This window comes from Elephas maximus, chromosome X (assembly GCF_024166365.1).
Source record: "Elephas maximus indicus isolate mEleMax1 chromosome X, mEleMax1 primary haplotype, whole genome shotgun sequence".
Taxonomy (NCBI): domain Eukaryota; kingdom Metazoa; phylum Chordata; class Mammalia; order Proboscidea; family Elephantidae; genus Elephas; species Elephas maximus.
In genome coordinates, this window is record NC_064846.1 from 38,646,051 (window position 1) to 38,665,983 (window position 19,933).

General features: G+C 37.4%; 1 protein-coding gene across 1 annotated transcript in view; it reads right to left on the reverse strand.

The window, feature by feature from the left end:
• WDR44 (WD repeat domain 44) overlaps positions 1-19,933 on the reverse strand; it is a 96,069-nt gene that overhangs the window by 54,402 nt on the left and 21,734 nt on the right. Inside the window, exon 2 of the mRNA XM_049872653.1 lies at positions 5,327-5,360. Within this exon, the coding sequence (XP_049728610.1) occupies positions 5,327-5,360 (34 nt within the window). The remainder of the gene's footprint in view (positions 1-5,326; positions 5,361-19,933) is intronic.

The window sequence follows — 19,933 nt, forward strand, 5'->3', positions numbered from 1 at the left end:
TTAGAAGCCCTATGGGGCAGTTCTACTCTGTCCTATAGGGTCACTATGAGTCGGAATCAACTCGATGGCAACAGGTTATTTTGGGTCTTACCTTTCTATCACAGTATCCTATCTTTTCCTTCACTGCACTTATCACCATCTGAAATGACCTTGTGCACTTGCTTATTTTTTTTTTGTTTCTTCCCTTCCCAACTAGAATGTCAGCGCCATGGGAACAGAGACCTTGTTTGTTCTGCCCACCACTATTTACCCAGTACTTAAAAGACTGTGGCACTAGGCAATCATTTGCTGAATGAATGCTAAGAAATGCACGTTCTGGTTTTTCTTCAGTTCATACACATATCTTAAGTTTATATATCCTTTAATGGAATCTCGGTTTTAAACTAAAACAAATCTAATCAAAACCAATTAGTAAAACAGCCTTGAGAAGTTGAGGGAGCAAGAGAGAATACTTGAAAGCTCATGGTCATTAAGAACAATGAATTCGTATTAGAAAAACATCTTAAGCTGTCCTACCAATTAAGCATTTTTATCCAATCGACCTCTAATAACTGTTCATTAGTAGGCAAATCCAAAGCACTGTACAACATAATTCCATGGATATTTCCCCTAAATTGAGCTAAGCAAAAAACACACTAAGAATTCCTTTACCTCAATTGAATTTTCTTTAATGAAGTATTCACAAAGATCACAGATGAACACTCTTACACTGACCAAAAATGCCAAACAGTGATTAGACTTCTATTTTATTTGACTTTAACAAAACTCTGTTGGACTTTGAACTTCTGAAAGATACTAACTCCTATAAGGAAAACTGCTGGTAGGTCACAAGTTTAAAGGAGTGATAAGGCACCTACCAGAGGACCTGATTTCTAGAGAAGTTAATCAGAAGATGTCTTAGTAAAATCTGAATTAGTATAGGCAGACAACTATGATTCTTTCCCAGTGATGTATAACGTCCAGGTCCTTGTCCTAGCACCCCAACCCAGGTTTTGGGGATAAAGAACAGGGTGCCAAGCATGTGCCTGCAGACAACTAATAGCAATTTAGCTGTACTTGAGACAGTTCTCATTTATTACCTCCTTCTGAAGATGAGTTGCCCTGTTACTAAAATGCACTAACTCCTAAACCCCAGCTTGCCCACTATCAGGCCATTTCTCTAAACCCCTACCTATCACAATACCAGAAATATGCTTCCTTAAAAGACATGGCACATTATTAAATTTCTACATTACTTATAGGGAGCCCTGGTGGCACAGTGGTTAAAATGTTCACCTGCTAACCAAAAGGTCAGTGGTACAAACTCACCAGCCATTCCGCGGGAGAAAGGTGTGGCAATCTGCTTCTGTAAAGATTACAGCCTTGGAAACCCTATGGGCAGTTCTAATCTGTCCTACAGGGTTCCTATGAGTTAGAACCAACTTGACAGCAATGGGTTTGACTTGGTTACAACATTTGTATGACTGTTACCCTCTATCTGTGTTAGATATTAGAGAGCTGCCTGTACCCTCTTCATAGTATTTGGTTAAAAGATTTGAGCTTTTCAATTTTAATAAGCAGTACAATTAAGAAAAGACTACATCACATTTACGAATCATTTGTACAAAAGTGATCTATACTCAGAGAAATAGTCACTATTATCAGTTAGAGAACATTAAGCTAAAAAAGTAAATTATGAAAAAGTTCAGGCCACTTTTAGTTTTTAGTAGTAAGGCATAATGTTATGGACTAAATTGCGTCCCCCCAAAATATGTTGAAATCCTAACCCCTGTACCTGTAAATATGACTCCGTTTGGAAATAGTTTTTCTCTTGTTATGTGAATGAGGCCATACCAGTGTAGGGTGGGTCCTAAACCTCATCACTTTTGAGTATATAAAAAGAGCAGGTTAGACACAGAGACACACAGGGGGAAGAGGAAGACAGACAACAGAGACAGATGCACCTATAAGCCCAGGGACATCAAGGATTGCTGGCAGCTACTAGAAGATGAAACAGACAAGAAAGGACCTCCCCCTACAGCCACACCTTGAATTCAATCTTCTAGCCTCCTGAACTGTGAGAAAATAAATTTCCGTTCTTTAAAGCCACCCACTTTTGATATTTGTTGTGGCAGCTCTAGGTAATGAAGACAGAGGGGACGTTATTAACAGTGACTAAAGTGAAACTCTATGGGGCAGTTCTAGTCTGTCGTACAGGGTCGCTATGAGTCAGAATCAACTTGATGGCACTGGGTTAAAGTGAAATTAAATTTTTTTTTTTAGAAATGTGACTTCCATTCTTTTTCACTGAGAAGAAAAGAAACCACTCTTACATGGTTGTCACATACACCTATCCATTCCTAGGAGTATATCCATACCATAGAATACACTACTTTATCCCTGTGTCTGAGTCTTATGTCGACATTCTAACTGCCTCTAACCAGCTCTCTCTCTGCATATGATCTCTTTCCTCCAAATTTCTTTCATGTTTCCACAAATAAAATCTTTCATTTTTCTTAAGTCCCCAGCCAAAAGCCTTGGACAGTACAGGTGTCCAAATCAAACCTATGCCTTCACGTTGATTCCGACTCATGGTAACCCTATTGGACAGAGTAGAATTGCCCCAAAGAGTTTCCAAGGAGCAGCTAGTAGATTCGAACTGCTGACCCTTTGATTAGCAGCCAAGCTCTTAACCACTGTGCCACCAGGGCTCTAGTACAAATAAGATGTACAAAAATTAACTTTTTAAATTCCCTGCTTCAAAACTTTAAAGCCCAGAGTCCTTCACCTGGCATTCAATGCTCATCACAATCTGGCCCTGTCTTAGTTATCTAGTGCTGCTATAACAGAAATATCACAAGTGGGTGGCATTAACCAACAGAAATTTATTTTCTCACAGTTTAGGAGGCTAGCAGTCCAAATTCAGGGTGCCAGCTCTCGGGGTAGGTTTTCTCTGTCAGCTCTGGAGGAAGGTCCTTGTCAATTCTGAGCTTCTGCTCCTAGGTGATCTTCATGGACGGGTTTGGCATCTCTCTTCCTCATCTCTGCTCTGCTTGCTTATTTAATCTCTTTTATATCTCAAAACAAACTGACTAAAAATATCCTACACTAAACCTGCCTCATTAACATAACAAAGGCAACCCATCCCCAAATGGGATTACAACCACAGGCATATAGGTTAGGATTTACAACACATATTTTGGGGGGACATAATTCAATCCATAACAGGTCCCAACTTACCTTTCCAACATTCCACCACTGAAACTTTTACAAAGGTCATGCTACTCCATTCAATGCTCCCAGCAAATTCTATACCTTTGCATATTAATTAGTTCATACTATATCCTAACATACACTGCTCGGTCCATCTTTCTCTACCTATGCAAATCGTTCTTAATTTTCAAAGCTCAGTAAAAGTTCTACCTCTTCCCTGAAATTTTTCTCTATTCCAGGTATCAGTGCTCTCATGCTTGCTCTACCTCTTCCCTCCCTTCTCCAAACTCCTTGCAGCAGTTAATATTTATTCTATTCCGTAAACATCAATAACTCGTATCTCCCTTCCTATACACGTTTCTGCAAGGCTGTAAAAATCCTCAAAAAATCAAGACTATAAATAACTTTTCTTTGAATTGCCAAAGATATCAACAGATATACCGTTACACATAATATGCACTCAGTTGTCTGAGTACATTCATACCATAGAATATTACTCAGCAATAAAAAGCAACGGATCATTGATACACCCAAAAACTTGGATGGATTTCAAGGGAATTACGCTGAGCGGGGGGAAAAGAAAAATCTCAAAAGGTCACATACTGTGATACCATTTATATAATATTTCTTGAAGTGACAAAATTATAGAGATGGAAAACAGATCAGTGGTTGCCCAGGTTAGGGGTGATGTGGGAGAGGTGGTGAGTGTGATTATAAAGGGGTGGGCCAAGGGAGATGGTTGTGGTGGTGGTTACAGGAATCTACACAAAATGACGTAAAACTATACACTCACATCGTACCAATGTCAAAATGATATAGCCATTGAAGACACTGGGTAAAGGATACACAGGAGATCTCTGCATTATCTTTACAGTTTCCTGTGAATCTATAATTACTTCAAAATAAAAAGTAAAAAAGAACAATACCCAACTTCATATTTACTAAATATATACATTTGCTATCTAATGTTATTCAGGTTAAGAATAATCTGTAATTACTGGGATAAAGACAATTCTGGAAACCTATTTGTTATAACCTAAACATATCTTGAGAGCTAACTGACTTTTAAAACCTACAAGCATAACTAGTAATTAATTGCCTCTGGATATAGGGATTGGGAGGTGGGGGATCAGGGATAGGAGGAAAGCTAAATTTTTACTATCTACTTTTTGCACTGAGTGAATTTTAACCATGTGCATGAATTATTTTCAAAAATCGGTTTTAGTAAATATTGAGTAAATACAAAATAAGGTTTATAAAATACAACAAATAAAGAATTATAATATAATCTTTCCTAAACAATTATTTTAAGAAAAACAATATATTAATTTTGCGTTCTTTTGAATGTAATATAAATGGGATCTTATTGCATGTGTTTTTCTGCGAATTGCTTTTTTTCCCCTACTGAACGCTATGGTGCTAAAATTCATCCATGTTATTGTTTAAAATTCATTCATTCATTCCCACTGCTATACTATAGGCCATGTGAATACACTACAGCTTATTAAAAAGACCAGTATCCATTGTGTTTAAGTAGAAGGTAAGCACACTGGAACTGAAAAAAAAAAAAAAAAAAAAAGCATGTTCCAGATTACACATGTATTCATACATGCATACACATATAGTGTATCCTCCATTTGATGCAAATAGTTCTGTTTGGTGATATTCTTGTACTTAAAATGGCTCTCAGTGGCATAATATCTCAGTACAAACCCCTCTGCTTGGATATAAGGCTGGGATTGATTTTTCCATATAGTGAAAAGGGTATAAATGTTTTGGTTACTAGACATTTTTGCCATGCAAGTATTACTTTTTCAATTAAAACACATACATACCAAAAAAAAAAAAAAAATAGTATTTTATAGTGTTCTTTTGTTCCATAAATCATAAATGAAATACAAATTAGTGGAAATCTGAAAAATACTTACAGTCCCTTTGTTATAGCATAATATTTAGGTATTTCTAGGGTACCTAATTATAACTAGAAGGATATAATGACAGTATTATTGAGCAAAAATTAAGTAAAAGAAGGCAAAAGCAAGGAAATGAAGAAATATATAAAAGAGAAAACACAAATGAAAAATGTACACAATTTGCAGAAACACACTCATAACTTTCAAAAAGCATAATTTACCTTTAATGTTGTAAGTCCAACCTTTCCTGGAGACCTGTTGAGAAATAAAAGCAAGGAGGTGTTTGAGTAGCGGAAGTGAGAAGGGAAATATTTCTACACACTTATTAAAGACAAGCCCACACTTTTAAACACACACACATATACATATTTTTTAATGTTATAATTTTTTTCATAGTTTTTTTTTTTTGTACTTTAGATGAAGGTTTACAGAACTAGTTTCTCATTAAACAGTTAGTACACATATTGCTTTATGACATCAGTTAACAATGCCATGACATGTCGTTGCTCTCCTAAAAACTCACATATATTTTGTGATTGAAAAAAAGTCTTGTATGCATATAGAAAATGTGGGAAACATGAAAAAGTAGAGAAGAAAATTAAAGTGACACATAATCTTACCACCTAGAAATTCTGGGGACTCCCTGGGTGGTACAAATAGTTAATGCACTCAGCTGCTAACTGCAAAGTTGGAGGTTTGAGTTTACCCAGAGGCACCTTGGAAGACAGGCCTGGTGATCTACTTCTAAGAAACCAGTCACTGAAAACCCTATGGAGTACAGTTCTACTCTGACACACATGGGATCATCAAGGAATCTATATTATGGCAACTGGTGTGTGTGTTGTGTGTGTGTATATATACACATATGTACACACATGTATATATAACACATTATTACTACAATAAATATCGTTGTATATAAAACTGTGTATATCTTCATGATGAATTTCCTTAAAATACATTCCCAGAAGTAGAATGGCAGGTCAAAAGTATGCACATTTCTCTCCTGAACGGTGGTACAAATTTATACTCCCACTGCTTTATGAGGGCCTGTTTCCTTAATACCTCTGCCAAAAATGTGTGATATTCTAAAATCTGTATATCAATTTGACAGGAAAAAGTGTATCTCACTGTTGTTTTAATGGCAGTCCTTTGTTTTTAGTGTGGCTCAACATGTTCATATGTATTTGATATTTACATTGCTTTTTGAAGAAAGAGGTTTATGTTCTCAATTTATTTTCCTACTGAAAACTAGCATTCTGGATTTTCTTAAACAAAGACTACTTTAAATATAACAATTTTTAAAAGTAATTTTTCACCAATTATTTTCACATACCCTATTTTTAACTGAAATACAAGCAGTTTGATATCTGCTTCTAAGCATAAGAGAGAGACACGCCCTTATGGTGGCTTATTATATACTTCCGGGTTAAGCAGTAAGAAACAGTTTTAGATGCAATGATCCCAGATGATACAACTTTGGGTTAGAAGGCACCTTCAAGACCATCTAATCACACAGCCTCTTTTTACAAAGGAACTGAGGTCCTGAGAGATTACATAAGTGACTTTTCATCAAGGTCACATATCTTGGGACAGAACCAAGGGAAGCAGCTAGATCTCTAGTCTTTACTACACCAGCAATACTCTTTATACACAAAATTGGCCAAGCCACATTTGATACAGGAATCCTTGATATCTAATCAAAATTTACTTTGATATAAAATTGCTTTTGCCATATAACAGAAAATCAACCCCTTATTCAACAAACATTTATAGAATACCTACTATGTATCAGGAACTAGAGTTTTGAACATAAGACAAAATTTTAGTTTGTGGAGCTTTAAACTTGTTTTTTTAAAAATAGGTAGTTGATATAAACAAACAAAAGATCCTAACCCACTGCCATCCAGTTGATTCCAATTCATGGTGACCCTACAGGACAGAGAAGAACTGCCCCATAGGGTTTACAAGGCTGTAATCTTTACAGAAGCAGACTGCCACATCTTTCTCCCAGGGAATGGCTGGTGGATTTAACTGCTGATCTTTCACTTAGCAGCAAGTGCTTAACCACTGTGTCACCAGGGCTCCTTGACATAAAAGTTTACTTAATTGCAGTGCCTTAATAAAGGACAATTTCCCGAAGTGAAAATGTTTATATTCCCAAATGTTTGGCTTCCCTGATAAACCCACATTGCTATGTAACAAAATCTTGTTTTTCCAGAGGTGATTAAGACAAAGGCTACCCCAATTAAAAAGAAAAAAGATCCCACACAAATGGGATCCAATACAAGTGGTATTCTTTGCCAACACCATAAAATACAAGTGATACCAAACAACAGCAGATAACAAAACCTTGAAGGGGCTCAAATTTCCATGTAGTACAAATTCTAAATGCCCATCAGGGGCGGGGGGAACAAAACCACCTGCCACAGAGGAATAGAAGGCAAGGGGAATTAAGATTAAAAAAAAAAAATTACAACCCCTATGAGGTAGAGAAGGGAGGAAATCTTCCTTTCCCCCAAACCTTACTTTGAGAAATTTGACCAGGTTTTTTAGCTGCTTGTCAAATAGAAGAATATGATGTCACATTTATCCCTCATGTCTTGTTTCATGAACAGCACCTTCTGGTTAGCCGATTCATAGAATCTAAGTTATAGGCCAATTGTTAGTGTATATGGAAATAGTCCAGATTGGCTCTGATGGGGCTTTATACACAGCTGTGCATAAACTGTAAGGTTTTCACTGGCCTATTTTTTAAAAGAAGTATATCACCAGGTCCTTCTTCCTAGTCTGTCTTAGTTTGTAAGTTCCATTGAAACTTGTCCACCATGTGTGGCCCTGCTGGTACTTGAAATACTGGTGGCATAGCTTCCTGGATTACAGCAACATGCAAGCCACCACAGTACAACAAACTGACACACTAGCAGTGGATTTCATTTTACTTGGATCTACAATCAACGTCCATGGAAGCAGCAGTCAAGAAATCAAATGACATACTGAATTGGGCAAATCTGCTGCAAAAGATCTCTTTTAAGTGTTCAAAAGCATGTATGTCACTTTGAGGACTAAAGTGTGCCTGACCCAAACCATCATCTTTTTCCACCACCTCAAATGTATGTGAAAGCTGGTCAATGGAAGACCAAAGAATTGATGCTTTGAATTATGGTGTTAGCAATGAATACTTAATACACCACGGACTTCCAAAAGAACAAATCTGTCTTGGAGAAGTACAGCCAGAATGCTCCTTGGAAGTGAAGATGGTGAGGCTTTGTCTCATGTACTTCAGACATGTTATCAGGAAGGATCAGTCCCTGGAGAAGGACATGCTTGGTAAAGTAAAGGGTCAGTGAAAAAGAGAAAGACTCTCAATGAGATGGATTGACACTGTGGCTGCAACAATGGGCTCAAACATAGCCAACAACTGTGAGGATGGCAAAGGACCGGCAGTGTTTTGTTCTGTTGTACACAGGGTCGCTATGAGTCGGAGCTGACTCAATGGCACCTAACAACAGTAATAAAAAACAAAAAATAAGGAGTAATTTTTTACTTCCTTTTGAGCAACAAGACACAGTGAAAAAGGCATGGGTTTTTGAGCAGATGAACCTTGTTTGAATATTGTTTCTACCGGTCTTGATAAAATCACTGCACTTCTCCAAGACTCAATCTCATCTGGAAAAGGGGTAATACTATTTACTTAATAGGACTGTTATAAGGATTAAGTAAGGAAGTACCTGGGGTACACACAATAAACGGTAGTTTCTTTAAACCCATTGCCGTCGACTCGATTCCAACTCATAGCGACCCTGTAGCATAGAGAACTGCGCCATAGGGTTTCCAAGGCTGTAAATCTTTAGGGAAGTGGACTGCCACATTTTTCTCCCATGGAACGGCTGATGGGTTTGAACCACTGACCTTTTGGTTAGCAGCCGAGCGCTTAACCACCATGCTACCAGTTTTTGGCAGCTTTGAATTACTTCATCTAAACTCACAGATGGTGAGGTTCACCAAGTTTCTCAAAGATACTTTGGCAGTCTGCCAGTAATTTGGCACCTAGGAATCATTTCTGGAACACAGGAAAGATACCCTACAGCTTGTCAAACTCCAGCCCACTTAGCAACAGGGAACATGAAAAAAAGCTGGATTATACTGTGTTGGTGATTAAAATGGGATCCTGCCTGCATTAATAAATTGGTGATGTCATTAAATTAAAAACTAACAACAAAAGACACTCATGCCTGAAGCATGTTTTACAAGTTACCAAATCGCTAAGGTTTTGGTAGGCAGTAAAACATTTCAAACTATCCTAGCTTCTTCCAGCATATTAAGCTGAAAATCCTCTTTAATAGCACAGCCTGTAAGACCAGAACTATTTTGGCGATCATTTTTTGATCCATTAATAGAACATTAGAATCTAGTCAAAAATAAAGGCATATTTATAATTTGCAAAGTTGGCTAAAATGATTTGCATCATGTGCTAAGATGCGAAAAGAACAATTCATTTCACTGTGAGAAACAGAAAATCATTATTTAGTACTCCCACACAAAGCTTTCCTAATAGCAGCCTTGTCAATAATATAATAGCCATAATTTACTAAGCATGCACCAAAAACTGCTAAGACTTGACACACTCTTGCTTCTTTTGTCCTCACCACCCTACTACAAAAACCAAAACCAAACCCACTGCCGTCGAGTTGATTCTGACTCATAGTGACCCTACAGGACAGAGTGCAACCACCTCATAGAGTTTCCAAGGAGCACCTGGTGGATTCGAACTGCCGACCTCTTGGTCAGCAGCTGTAGCGCTTAACCACTACACCACCAGGGTTTCCACCCTACTACAAGCTGTTTAAATTACTTTCCCTATTTCACAGAACAAAAAATTGAGGCTTAGGACAGACTAATTTAAATTTCGAAGCTAGTAAATAATAGGGCCAGAATTTGACCCCAGTCAGTTTGTCTCCCAGGCCTACTCTCTTAACCACTTTGCAATGTTGTCTCCTTTCTGGGTAAGGTCTTCAAAGATGACAGTCACGACACTACTAGGTTACAACACTAGTACAATTGGTACTGTGAATAAGCACCAAAGTAAAGGCAATTAGAGCTGCTTCTTTTCTTTTCTTGAATTGGACTACACTGAATAAAATCAAAGGCTGAATCCTGACCTGCCTTTAAGAACTACAAGTAACACCTAATTGATTTGGCTCAGCCAGGGAACGAAATATTCCTTGTATGTAAAATTTCCAGACAGATGAAGGTTCTCTTTGAATGACAAACTTTTGAAAATATTTTAACTACTTTTGGATTTAAAACATCAAAAGCAGCTTGTAAATAAATACATGAATAGGCTAATAAGCCTTGGAGTTTCAGTAATCTTTCGTTGAAAACACTTTCTTAAAGAAAGGATATACAAATTTCCTTTTTTTTTTTTTAATGATTCAGAGTAATTATCATGATCAAATACTATATTTTAATATGGTTAATGCCCTCAGGGGACCTTAAGGTGCAGGGGATTTATCTGCCTTTACACTAAAGGACCCTGGGCTACTATGCTTGGAATGTCTGTGTTTTATAGTTTTGTATCTATTTACTCACTTTAAGTGGTCACAGGCCTGCCTTTAAAAGCTTTCCTCCCTCTAGCCTTCTAATGTGTTGCTTCTACTCTACATTGACAGGAAATCGGATTTTTAAAAAACGAAATTTTATAGTAAAGAAAGGCTCTAGAGATTCTGAGGATCTTCCCGTGAGTTCTGTACTTGACTTTAATGTGGACTTTTCGACACTTCTTTTCATTGCTCAAAGGCTTTTTTAAGTGCTTATTTCTTGTTTTCTGTTGTACAGGCAGTCCCCAGACTGTGAACAAGTTCCAGTCCTAAATCTAAGTCTAATCTGCACGTAAGTCAGAACAGTTAGGTACGGTTTGTATCTAATGTCAGTCAAATGTTTACCTTAGTATATAATGTACCTTTTTATGCATAAAAAACATTAAAGAAATACTTCCATATACTCTAAAACATCTTTAACGTTGTACAGTAATAATAATGTCTTGATGCATGTCACAAAGTAGTGCCTGTCTGTTCCTAGGAACCACTGCACGTACCTCAAATGTTTAATAGGCTTTACAGGGGTTGATTCGTAACTACATTATATGTAAGTCGGACTTTCTTAACCCGGGGAACTGCCTGTACCTGAGAGTTTTCATTAACCAAAGGAGGGGCCACCAGGTAAGTGAGGTGGTACTAATCTTCTGTATTCCTAGACAACCACTCAGCTCTACTTTATAACTCAGTCTCTAACTTCAAAGTAGAGATAATAACATTATACTATTTCAGCGGTTTATATGCCTAAAAAAATTAACTATTCATGTTCAAGTCTGGGAATGGGTGGGGAAAATGGGAGACTAGGAGTCAAGAAAATTAAGTGCTACTCTTGACTCTCCTATCAGCTAGCTACAAGGTCTTAAGCAAAGGTTTTTAAGAGTTCCTGTAATTTTATGACATTTTATATAGAGGCTTTTCATTAGTTTAGGACTAAAGATATAACTTATACCATGATTAATGATCTAAATCTCATATCCTTTGATTTCCCTTATATTTGACATATAGGAAACATGGACATAATCTGATACACATACCCAATAATACTCAGATAAGTCAAGTAACTAGGAAAATATTCCTTTAAAATGTTACAGATACCTAAATAGAGCAAGTGAGATTTCTCCTTTTTACAGGCTAAGGCCGGTATTTTTTTTCCCAGAAAAAGTCCAAATGCCTACATAAAATAACTCTTTTCATGCCCCACACAAATGAAAAAATTTTAAGAAAATCCCAAAGTTATATGTAGTCATATTTAAGTATAGGTGGTATACCTCACTTTAAAGAAAACCTAACCGAGCAAAATGAGAACTTCAGAAGTTCATTTCTCTCTCTTTTTAATAATTTTTATTGAGCTTTAAGTGAACATTTACAAATCAAGTCAGTCTGTCACATATAAGCTTATATACACCATACTCCATACTCCCACTTACTCTCCCCCTAATGAGTCAGCCCTTCCAGTCTCTCCTTTCGTGACAATTTTGCCAGTTTCTAACCCTCTCTACCCTCCTATCTCCCCTCCAGACAGGAGATGCCAACACAGTCTCAAGTGTCCACCTGATACAAGTAGCTCACTCTTCATCAGCATCTCTCTCCTACCCATTGTCCAGTCCCTTCCATGTCTGCTGAGTTGTCTTTGGGAATGGTTCCTGTCCTGGGCCAACAGGTTTGGGGACCATGACCGCCGGGATTCTTCTAGTCTCAGTCAGACCATTGAGTCTGGTCTTTTTATGAGAATTTGGGGTCTGCATCTCACTGATCTCCTGCTCCCTCAGGGGTTCTCTGTTGTGCTCCCTGTCAGGGCAGTCAGCAGTTGTGGCCGGACACCATCTAGTTCTTCTGTTCTCGGGATGATGTAAGTCTCTGGTTCCTGTGGCCCTTTCTGTCTCTTGGGCTCATGTTATCGTGTGACCTTGGTGTTCTTCATTCTCCTTTGATCCAGGTGGGTTGGGACCAATTGATGCATCTTAGATGGCCGCTTCTTAGCATTTAAGACCCCAGACGCCACATTTCAAAGTGGGATGCAGAATGTTTTCAAAATAGAATTATTTTACCAATTGACTTAGAAGTTCCCTTAAGCCATAGTCCCCAAACCCCCACCCTTGCTCCGCTGAACTTTGAAGCATTCATTTTATCCCGGAAACTTCTTTGCTTTTGGTCCAGTCCAATTGACCTGACCTTCCATGTATTGAGTGTTGTCTTTCCCTTCACCCAAAGCAGTTCTTATCTACTGATTAATCAATAAAAAACCCTCTCCCTCCCTCCCTCCCTCCCCCCTTCGTAACCACAAAAGTATGTGTTCTTCTCAGTTTTTACTATTTCTCAAGATCTTATAATAGTGGTCTTATACAATATTTGTCCTTTTGCCTCTGACTAATTTCGCTCAGCGTAATGCCTTCCAGGTTCCTCCATGTTATGAAATGTTTCAGAGATTCGTCACTGTTCTTTATCGATGCGTAGTATTCCATTGTGTGAATATACCATAATTTATTTACCCATTCATCCGTTGATGGACACCGGGGTTGCTTCCAGCTTTTTGCTATTGTAAACAGAGCTGCAATAAACATGGGTGTGCATATATCTGTTCGTGTGAAGGCTCTTATTTCTCTAGGGTATATTCCGAGGAGTGGGATTTCTGGGTTGTATGGTAGTTCTATTTCTAACTTTTTAAGAAAACGCCAGATAGATTTCCAAAGTGGTTGTACCATTTTACATTCCCACCAGCAGTGTATAAGAGTTCCAATCTCTCTGCAGCCTCTCCAACATTTATTATTTTGTATTTTTTGGATTAATGCCTCATTTCTCTTTTTAAAAGAATTTATCATAGGCTATTTTTAAAACAAATATTGCTGATGCCTTTAAATATCTAATTAACAAGACAATTTAAACAATGTGTTTCTTACAAAGTTAAACGAAAATAATATATAACTTTAAAGGGCTAAACATCCTTGCTTACCTAATGGCTTAAAAAAAAAAATTCCAACATATTAAAACTAATTACAAACACTATATCTGGTTTTGCAGCATAGTTTCTGAAATTGAAGACAGTGTCTACCAATGGTGCTATTAAATTAAAAAAATTTTTTTATTGTGCTTTAAGTGAAAGTTTACAAATCAAGTCAGTCTCTCATACAAAAATTTATATACACCATGCTATGTACTCCTAATTGCGCTCCCCCTAATGAGAGCACACTCCTTCTCTCCACTCTCTCTTTTCCTGTCCGTTCAGCCAGCTTCTGACCCCCTCTGTCCTCTCATCTCCACTCCAGACAGGAGATGCCAACACAGTATCATGTGTCTACTTGACCCATGAAGCTCATTCTTTACCAGTATCATTTTCTATCCCATTGTCCAGTCCAATCCCTGTCTGAAGAGTTGGCTTTGGGAATGGTGCTATTAAATTTAAACATGAAAAAAAAAAAAAAAAGAATCTTTGAAACAGCTTCAAAATAAAGCCTGCTTCAAAAATAAGTATTGGTATTCTACTTAAAACATGACTTACAGATCAAATACTGAAATTATTTTTAGTGTGGCTTCCTCTTACGTTTTGAATATAAAGGCAATTTTCAGATTAGTTCTTCACAACTTTCAATAAGCGTGCGCTGTTGCTGTGGAGTCAATTCTGACTCACAGTGACCCTACAGGACAGAGAAGAACTGCCCCACAGTTTCCAAGGAGCAGGTGGTGTATTCAAACTGCCAACCTTTTGGTTAGCAGCCGTAGCTTACCACACCTCTTAACCACTGAACCACCAGGGCTCCAACTTTCAATATAGATAGAATATTTTAATTTATTATAACTTGTTTTCTATAAGAAAGGTATTTTCACATACTACCTAATGTTCAGTTTATACTAAAAAACTCATGTTTGAATATAAAATGGTGTGTGGCAGATGCTTTCTCCAGTACTTAATCCATTTAGCACCTTAATTTTAGGAGTTTTCCTTTTGCAGCTAAGGTATTGATATGCAGTACCAAAGTATTTTACTATCTGCACAACACTCACTGTTTTAAAAACATTTATATAGTTTCAAAAAGGTTGCTTTGTAGGATGACATAGGAATTATTTCTTTTTTATAATATCTGACCTGATCCAGCGATAACCTTCAGACACCTGAGATAAAATTCTCATTAGACTAACCTCATTACTCTCAAGGGTAGGTTCCTAGAGTCAATGGGATTTAGATCTGATGACAACTGCAATTTATCCAAAAGTTGCCCACTAGTTTCCATAGGAAGCGGTATGCAAATTCTTTATAACTCTGACATCATAGTACTGCATTCAATACAATTTCCGCAAAACATAAATATATAAGCAAAGCAATATTTTATTAATCTTCTTAGATGACTGTACTTTGGAACTTGTAAAACCTGACTCTCTAATTTGGTACTGTCAATAATGGTATCCATTTACTTTACAGAAACAAAAATCAGTCCAACAGAAAACACAGCAGTAGCAATTTGGAAGTAGCATAACAAATGTGGGTTTTCTGCCACAGTTGTTAAAAGTGAGGATCCTACCTACTGATGTCACCTACTGTTAAAGAAACTTTCACTAATTCTTTTTTAAAATCCTAAAAGGATAAAGAAATTCAGCCAGAAGGTAAGAATGAAATTTTGTTAAGTGTTTGAAGGAACCTTAAAAATCATTGAGATCAATAATCTTATTTTACATGTGAGGAAAATGAAGCCAAAAAAGGTTAATTTAGTTCATTCACTTAACACTTACCTATTACTTAACATATGCCAGGCACAGTGCTAGATGTCGGGTGAAATGAGCAAAACAGACACGGTCCTGCCCTCATGGAGTTCATGCTAAGGCCTACATAGGACTAGCTTAAAAGTCTTGCAGCCTCTCAACCTACCTTAATAATTCTAATGTCCCTTCATGGTTTCACATGGGTAGGTAGCCAGTCAAGTGAAACTGTGGCCACTTACTAAAACTTTGATTTATCTAGAGATACCACAAATCTCCCACGGAAGGGTTGGGGCCCCAGAGACTAAAAGGGCAACGTGACATCAACCTGGAAGTATAAGGACTGTAAACTTAGCTATATAGTGAAAGAACATGAGCCAGAATCAGAAGATCTGAGTTTTAGTCCTGAATCTGCCAGTAACAATCTGTGTCCATAAGAAATATTTTAAAGGAAACATGCAAGAGTTTGGAGGGATAGAATGGGCACATATCCAAGGAAAATTGTAAAAACCTGAAAGAACAGTATCAGAGAGGCTTAGACTGCATTGAGATTAAAAAAAAAAAAAACAAACTAGAGACAAAGATTTTCCTTAATTTATACTCAGAACAGGAACAACAAAAAGAAAAGTGCAGGTCTGTGCTGATTTGAGGGCGAAGTCTATCTAGTGTAAAAAAAAAAAAAGGCTGCCTCAATTCTTTGTTTCCAATTTAGATTAGTGATAGTCAAAGCAGACAAGGGAAAAACAAATTGTGGAATGAGGAAACAGAATCCCAAAGCATTCAAGGAGATAATAGTACCTAACAATTATAAATGAGTTCAACCTTCCTGAGTACTCTGAGAATTTATAGATAAGATAGCTCAATTCCTATCTAAAGGCTTTGAAAAATCAGAGAGAATAGAAGAGGATGCTGTAATGAAAACACTCTAATATGCAACACTGCAAAGCATGCAGATGCCAAACTATAGACAAATTCATCTGATATCAATCCCAAGCAAAATCCTTAAACACACTGTTGTTAAAGGGTTTAAGAGCCCTAGGCAAGGGAAAGATGCTGATTAACTATCAGTGAGCATTCACAGAAAGGAAATCATGCAAGATTAACCTAATTTCTTTCTTTCTTTTTTTTTGATAGGGTTATTGGCTTAGAATATAAAGGAAATACTGTACACAAAAAATATCTGGATTTCAGCAGAAACTTTTATAATCTTCTCATGATATCCTTTAGATAATAAAAGGATTTAAGCTAGAAGATAATATATTTAGGTAGGTTTGTAACTGGTTTAACAACATTACTTGAGGTGTGTTAATTAATGGATCAATGAAAAACCAGAAGGAAATCTCAAATAATTTCTCTAGCGCTCTATCCTACTTGATGTTCTTACTAATGTCTTGGATGAGAACACTGAAGGCATATTTACCAAATTTTCAGATGACACAGTTAGGAGGAGTACTGGCTGACAGGATCCAAAAATATTTCAACAGGCGAGAACAACGGGCCACACCTTAACAGAATGAAATATAGTAGGGATAACCATAACATGCATGATGGAAGAGATATGGCTTAATAGCAAACCATGTGAAAATATTTAGGTATTTTTGTTGATGACTTGGACAGGGTAAAGACGATGACACGGCTGCCAAAATGTTTAATGTGATCTTAAGCTGCACTAACAGAAGTATTATGTTCAAAGCAAGGGGAATGGTAAGTTCTACTCCTTATAGAGAAGAGCACACTTAAAGTATTGTGTACTATTTGGGAAATGATATTTTAAAAGGAACAAAGATAAAATAGAACACACCCAAAAGAGAGAAACGAATTTGGTGAATGTTCTAGAAACCGAGTAGAATGATATAGAGAACTAAGGATGGCTATCCTAGAGAAGAAAGAAAAGTAGCTGTCCTCATGTGTTTGAAACATCATACAGTAGAACTAAGATTAAGAGTAGAAATTACAAGGAGGTTGACTTTTGCTCGGCCTAAGGATCTTAATAACCACCACAGTATAGAAATGAGAATGAGCTATTTCCCTGGATACTGTGTTCAAACAGAAACTGAATGACATCATAACGGGGATACTGTGTAAGTTTGGTACAGATTACCTGTTGGGGCTTCTTCTTTCTAAGAATTAATATTTCTAAAGCTACAAACTCTCCAAATCTCCATTTCCACACCTGGAAATGAGGGTGAGATTAGTTGAGCCCTTTGTTCAGTCAGCACTTACTGGTTGCTTACCATGTGCCAGGCAGTGCCAGGTGTTGAAAAAAAGACCAAGCCCTTTCCCACAGAGAGGTCACAATCCCATGGGTAAGGCAAATATATGAACAGATAATTTCAATGCAATGTGGTAATTGCAATGAGAGACAAGAACACATGATTATGATATCTTGGAAGCACGGGGGGGTACCTAATGGTGAGTGGAGGAAGGGGATATATTGGGAAAGGCTTCCTGAAAGAGCCCTCCCAGCTCTTTCTACAATATAAAGTTATACCAGGCTACGGAGAACTGTAGGAGTCCTGGATGGTGCAAAACGTTAAAGTGTTCAGCTGTTAACCAAAAGATTGGAGGTTGCAGTCCACCCAGAGGTATCTGGGAAGAAAGGCCTGGCAATCTACTTTAAAAAATCAGCCGCTGAAAACCTTATGGAGCACAGTTATACTCTGATACACATGAAGTTGCCATGAGTCAATTCTGATGTGAGGGCAACTGGCAAGAGAGAACCATAAGTGCTTATAAAACATTTCAATCCTCTAAACTAGCACTTCTAAAGATGAATTATTCTGTTTACTGATGGTTATTCTAGTCTGTCCAAATAGTTCTTACATGGGAGGAGCTAGAAGCCTAGCTGTGTTTTTTGTTTTTAATTAATCAAGGAAAACAGAGCCCTTTGAGATTTTTGTTTTGCTCTAGGAATCCAGAATTTATACCTAGGTCATTTCATCTAATCAAACCTATATGCATGGCCTTGCTCTTGTTTCTTTCCCTCCATTTGGCATACAGTACCTTTTAACCATTAGTGATCTTTCTAAGTAAGGACAAAAACGGAAGCTTTGCCACTGTAGAAATCAAGTAAAGATGAATCTTTTATTTCAGATGTGGTCCAGTAAACATGTCTTCAATCTAGAATCTATTAATTACCTGAGCTGATCTTTGTGAAATTGGTGACTGTCTCTTGACTAAGATTTTGCATTTATTTTGGAAAGTATATACAATGAAACTGCATATAGGCTAATTTTCTTATAGAAGTCCATTTTTCAGTTTGACTTTAAATTATCCTTAGTATGCAATATTTGATATGTACAGAATAGTAACCCAAAAACCAAACCCGTTGCCACTGAGTTGATTCCGACTCATAGCAACCCTATAGGACAGAGTACAACTGCCCCAGAGAGTTTCCAAGGAGGGCATGGTGGATTTGAACTGCTGACCTTTTGGTTAGCAGCTATAGCACTTAACCACTACGCCACCAGGGTTTCTTGCAGAAGAGTATATATAGCATATATATAACTATGAAGCGTAACAAATAAAATGAACTCCTGTGGCTTACCATGTCACCAGAGAACTATAAGAGTTATCGATACCAGTGCAGCTAATGCATGCTGTAATCCATCTGCCTGTCCCTCCCTCAGAGGTAACCGCTATCACAAATCTTATTGTTCTCTTTTTTGGTTTTTAAAAGTTTCATCATACATGCATTCATCCCTAGACAATACATTGTTAAGTTTTTCTACTTTTGAATTTTCATTGGTGCATGTCGTACTCATCTAGTGTTGCTGTAACAGAAATACCCCAAGTGGATGGCTTTAACAAACAGAGGTTTATTCTCCCATGGCCTAATAGGCTAGAAGTCCAAATTCAGGGTGTCAGCTCCAGGATAATGCTTTCTCTCTCTGTTCTGGGGGAAGGTCCTTGTCATCAATCTTCCCCTGGACCAGAAGCTTCTCATTACAGGGACCCTGGGTGGTATGAGGTCCCCCTATCTCTCTGCTCGCTTTGCTTCTCTATTTTATATCTCAAAAGAGATTGACGTAAGACATAACCTAATATTGTAGATTGAGTCCTGTCTCATTAACATAACTGCCCTTAATCCCACCTTATTAACATCATAGACGTAGGATTTACTACACATCGGAAAATGACATCAGATGACAAAATGGTGAATAATCACACAATACTGAGAATTATGGCCTAGCCAAGTTGACAGATATTTTTTTTTGGGGGGGGGTGTCACAATTCAACCCATAACAGTGCATTTCCAAAGAAAAAAGTGTTGGACTCTAAACAACAAACGTTGCACTCTAAAACCTTAGCACTCCCATCAGAGTAAAGACTATCCTTGTCATTGCAGGCTCTAATTGTATTTAAATCTCATAAATGTGCCCATACCCAGTAGACCCTTCCAGGGCTGCCAGATTTAGCAACTAAGCATATAGAACAGCCAGTTAAATTCCAGTTTCAGATAAACAACAAATACACTTTTAGTATGTTTATCTGAAATCGGAATTTAACAGGGCATCTTGTATTTTATCTGGGAACTCTGCC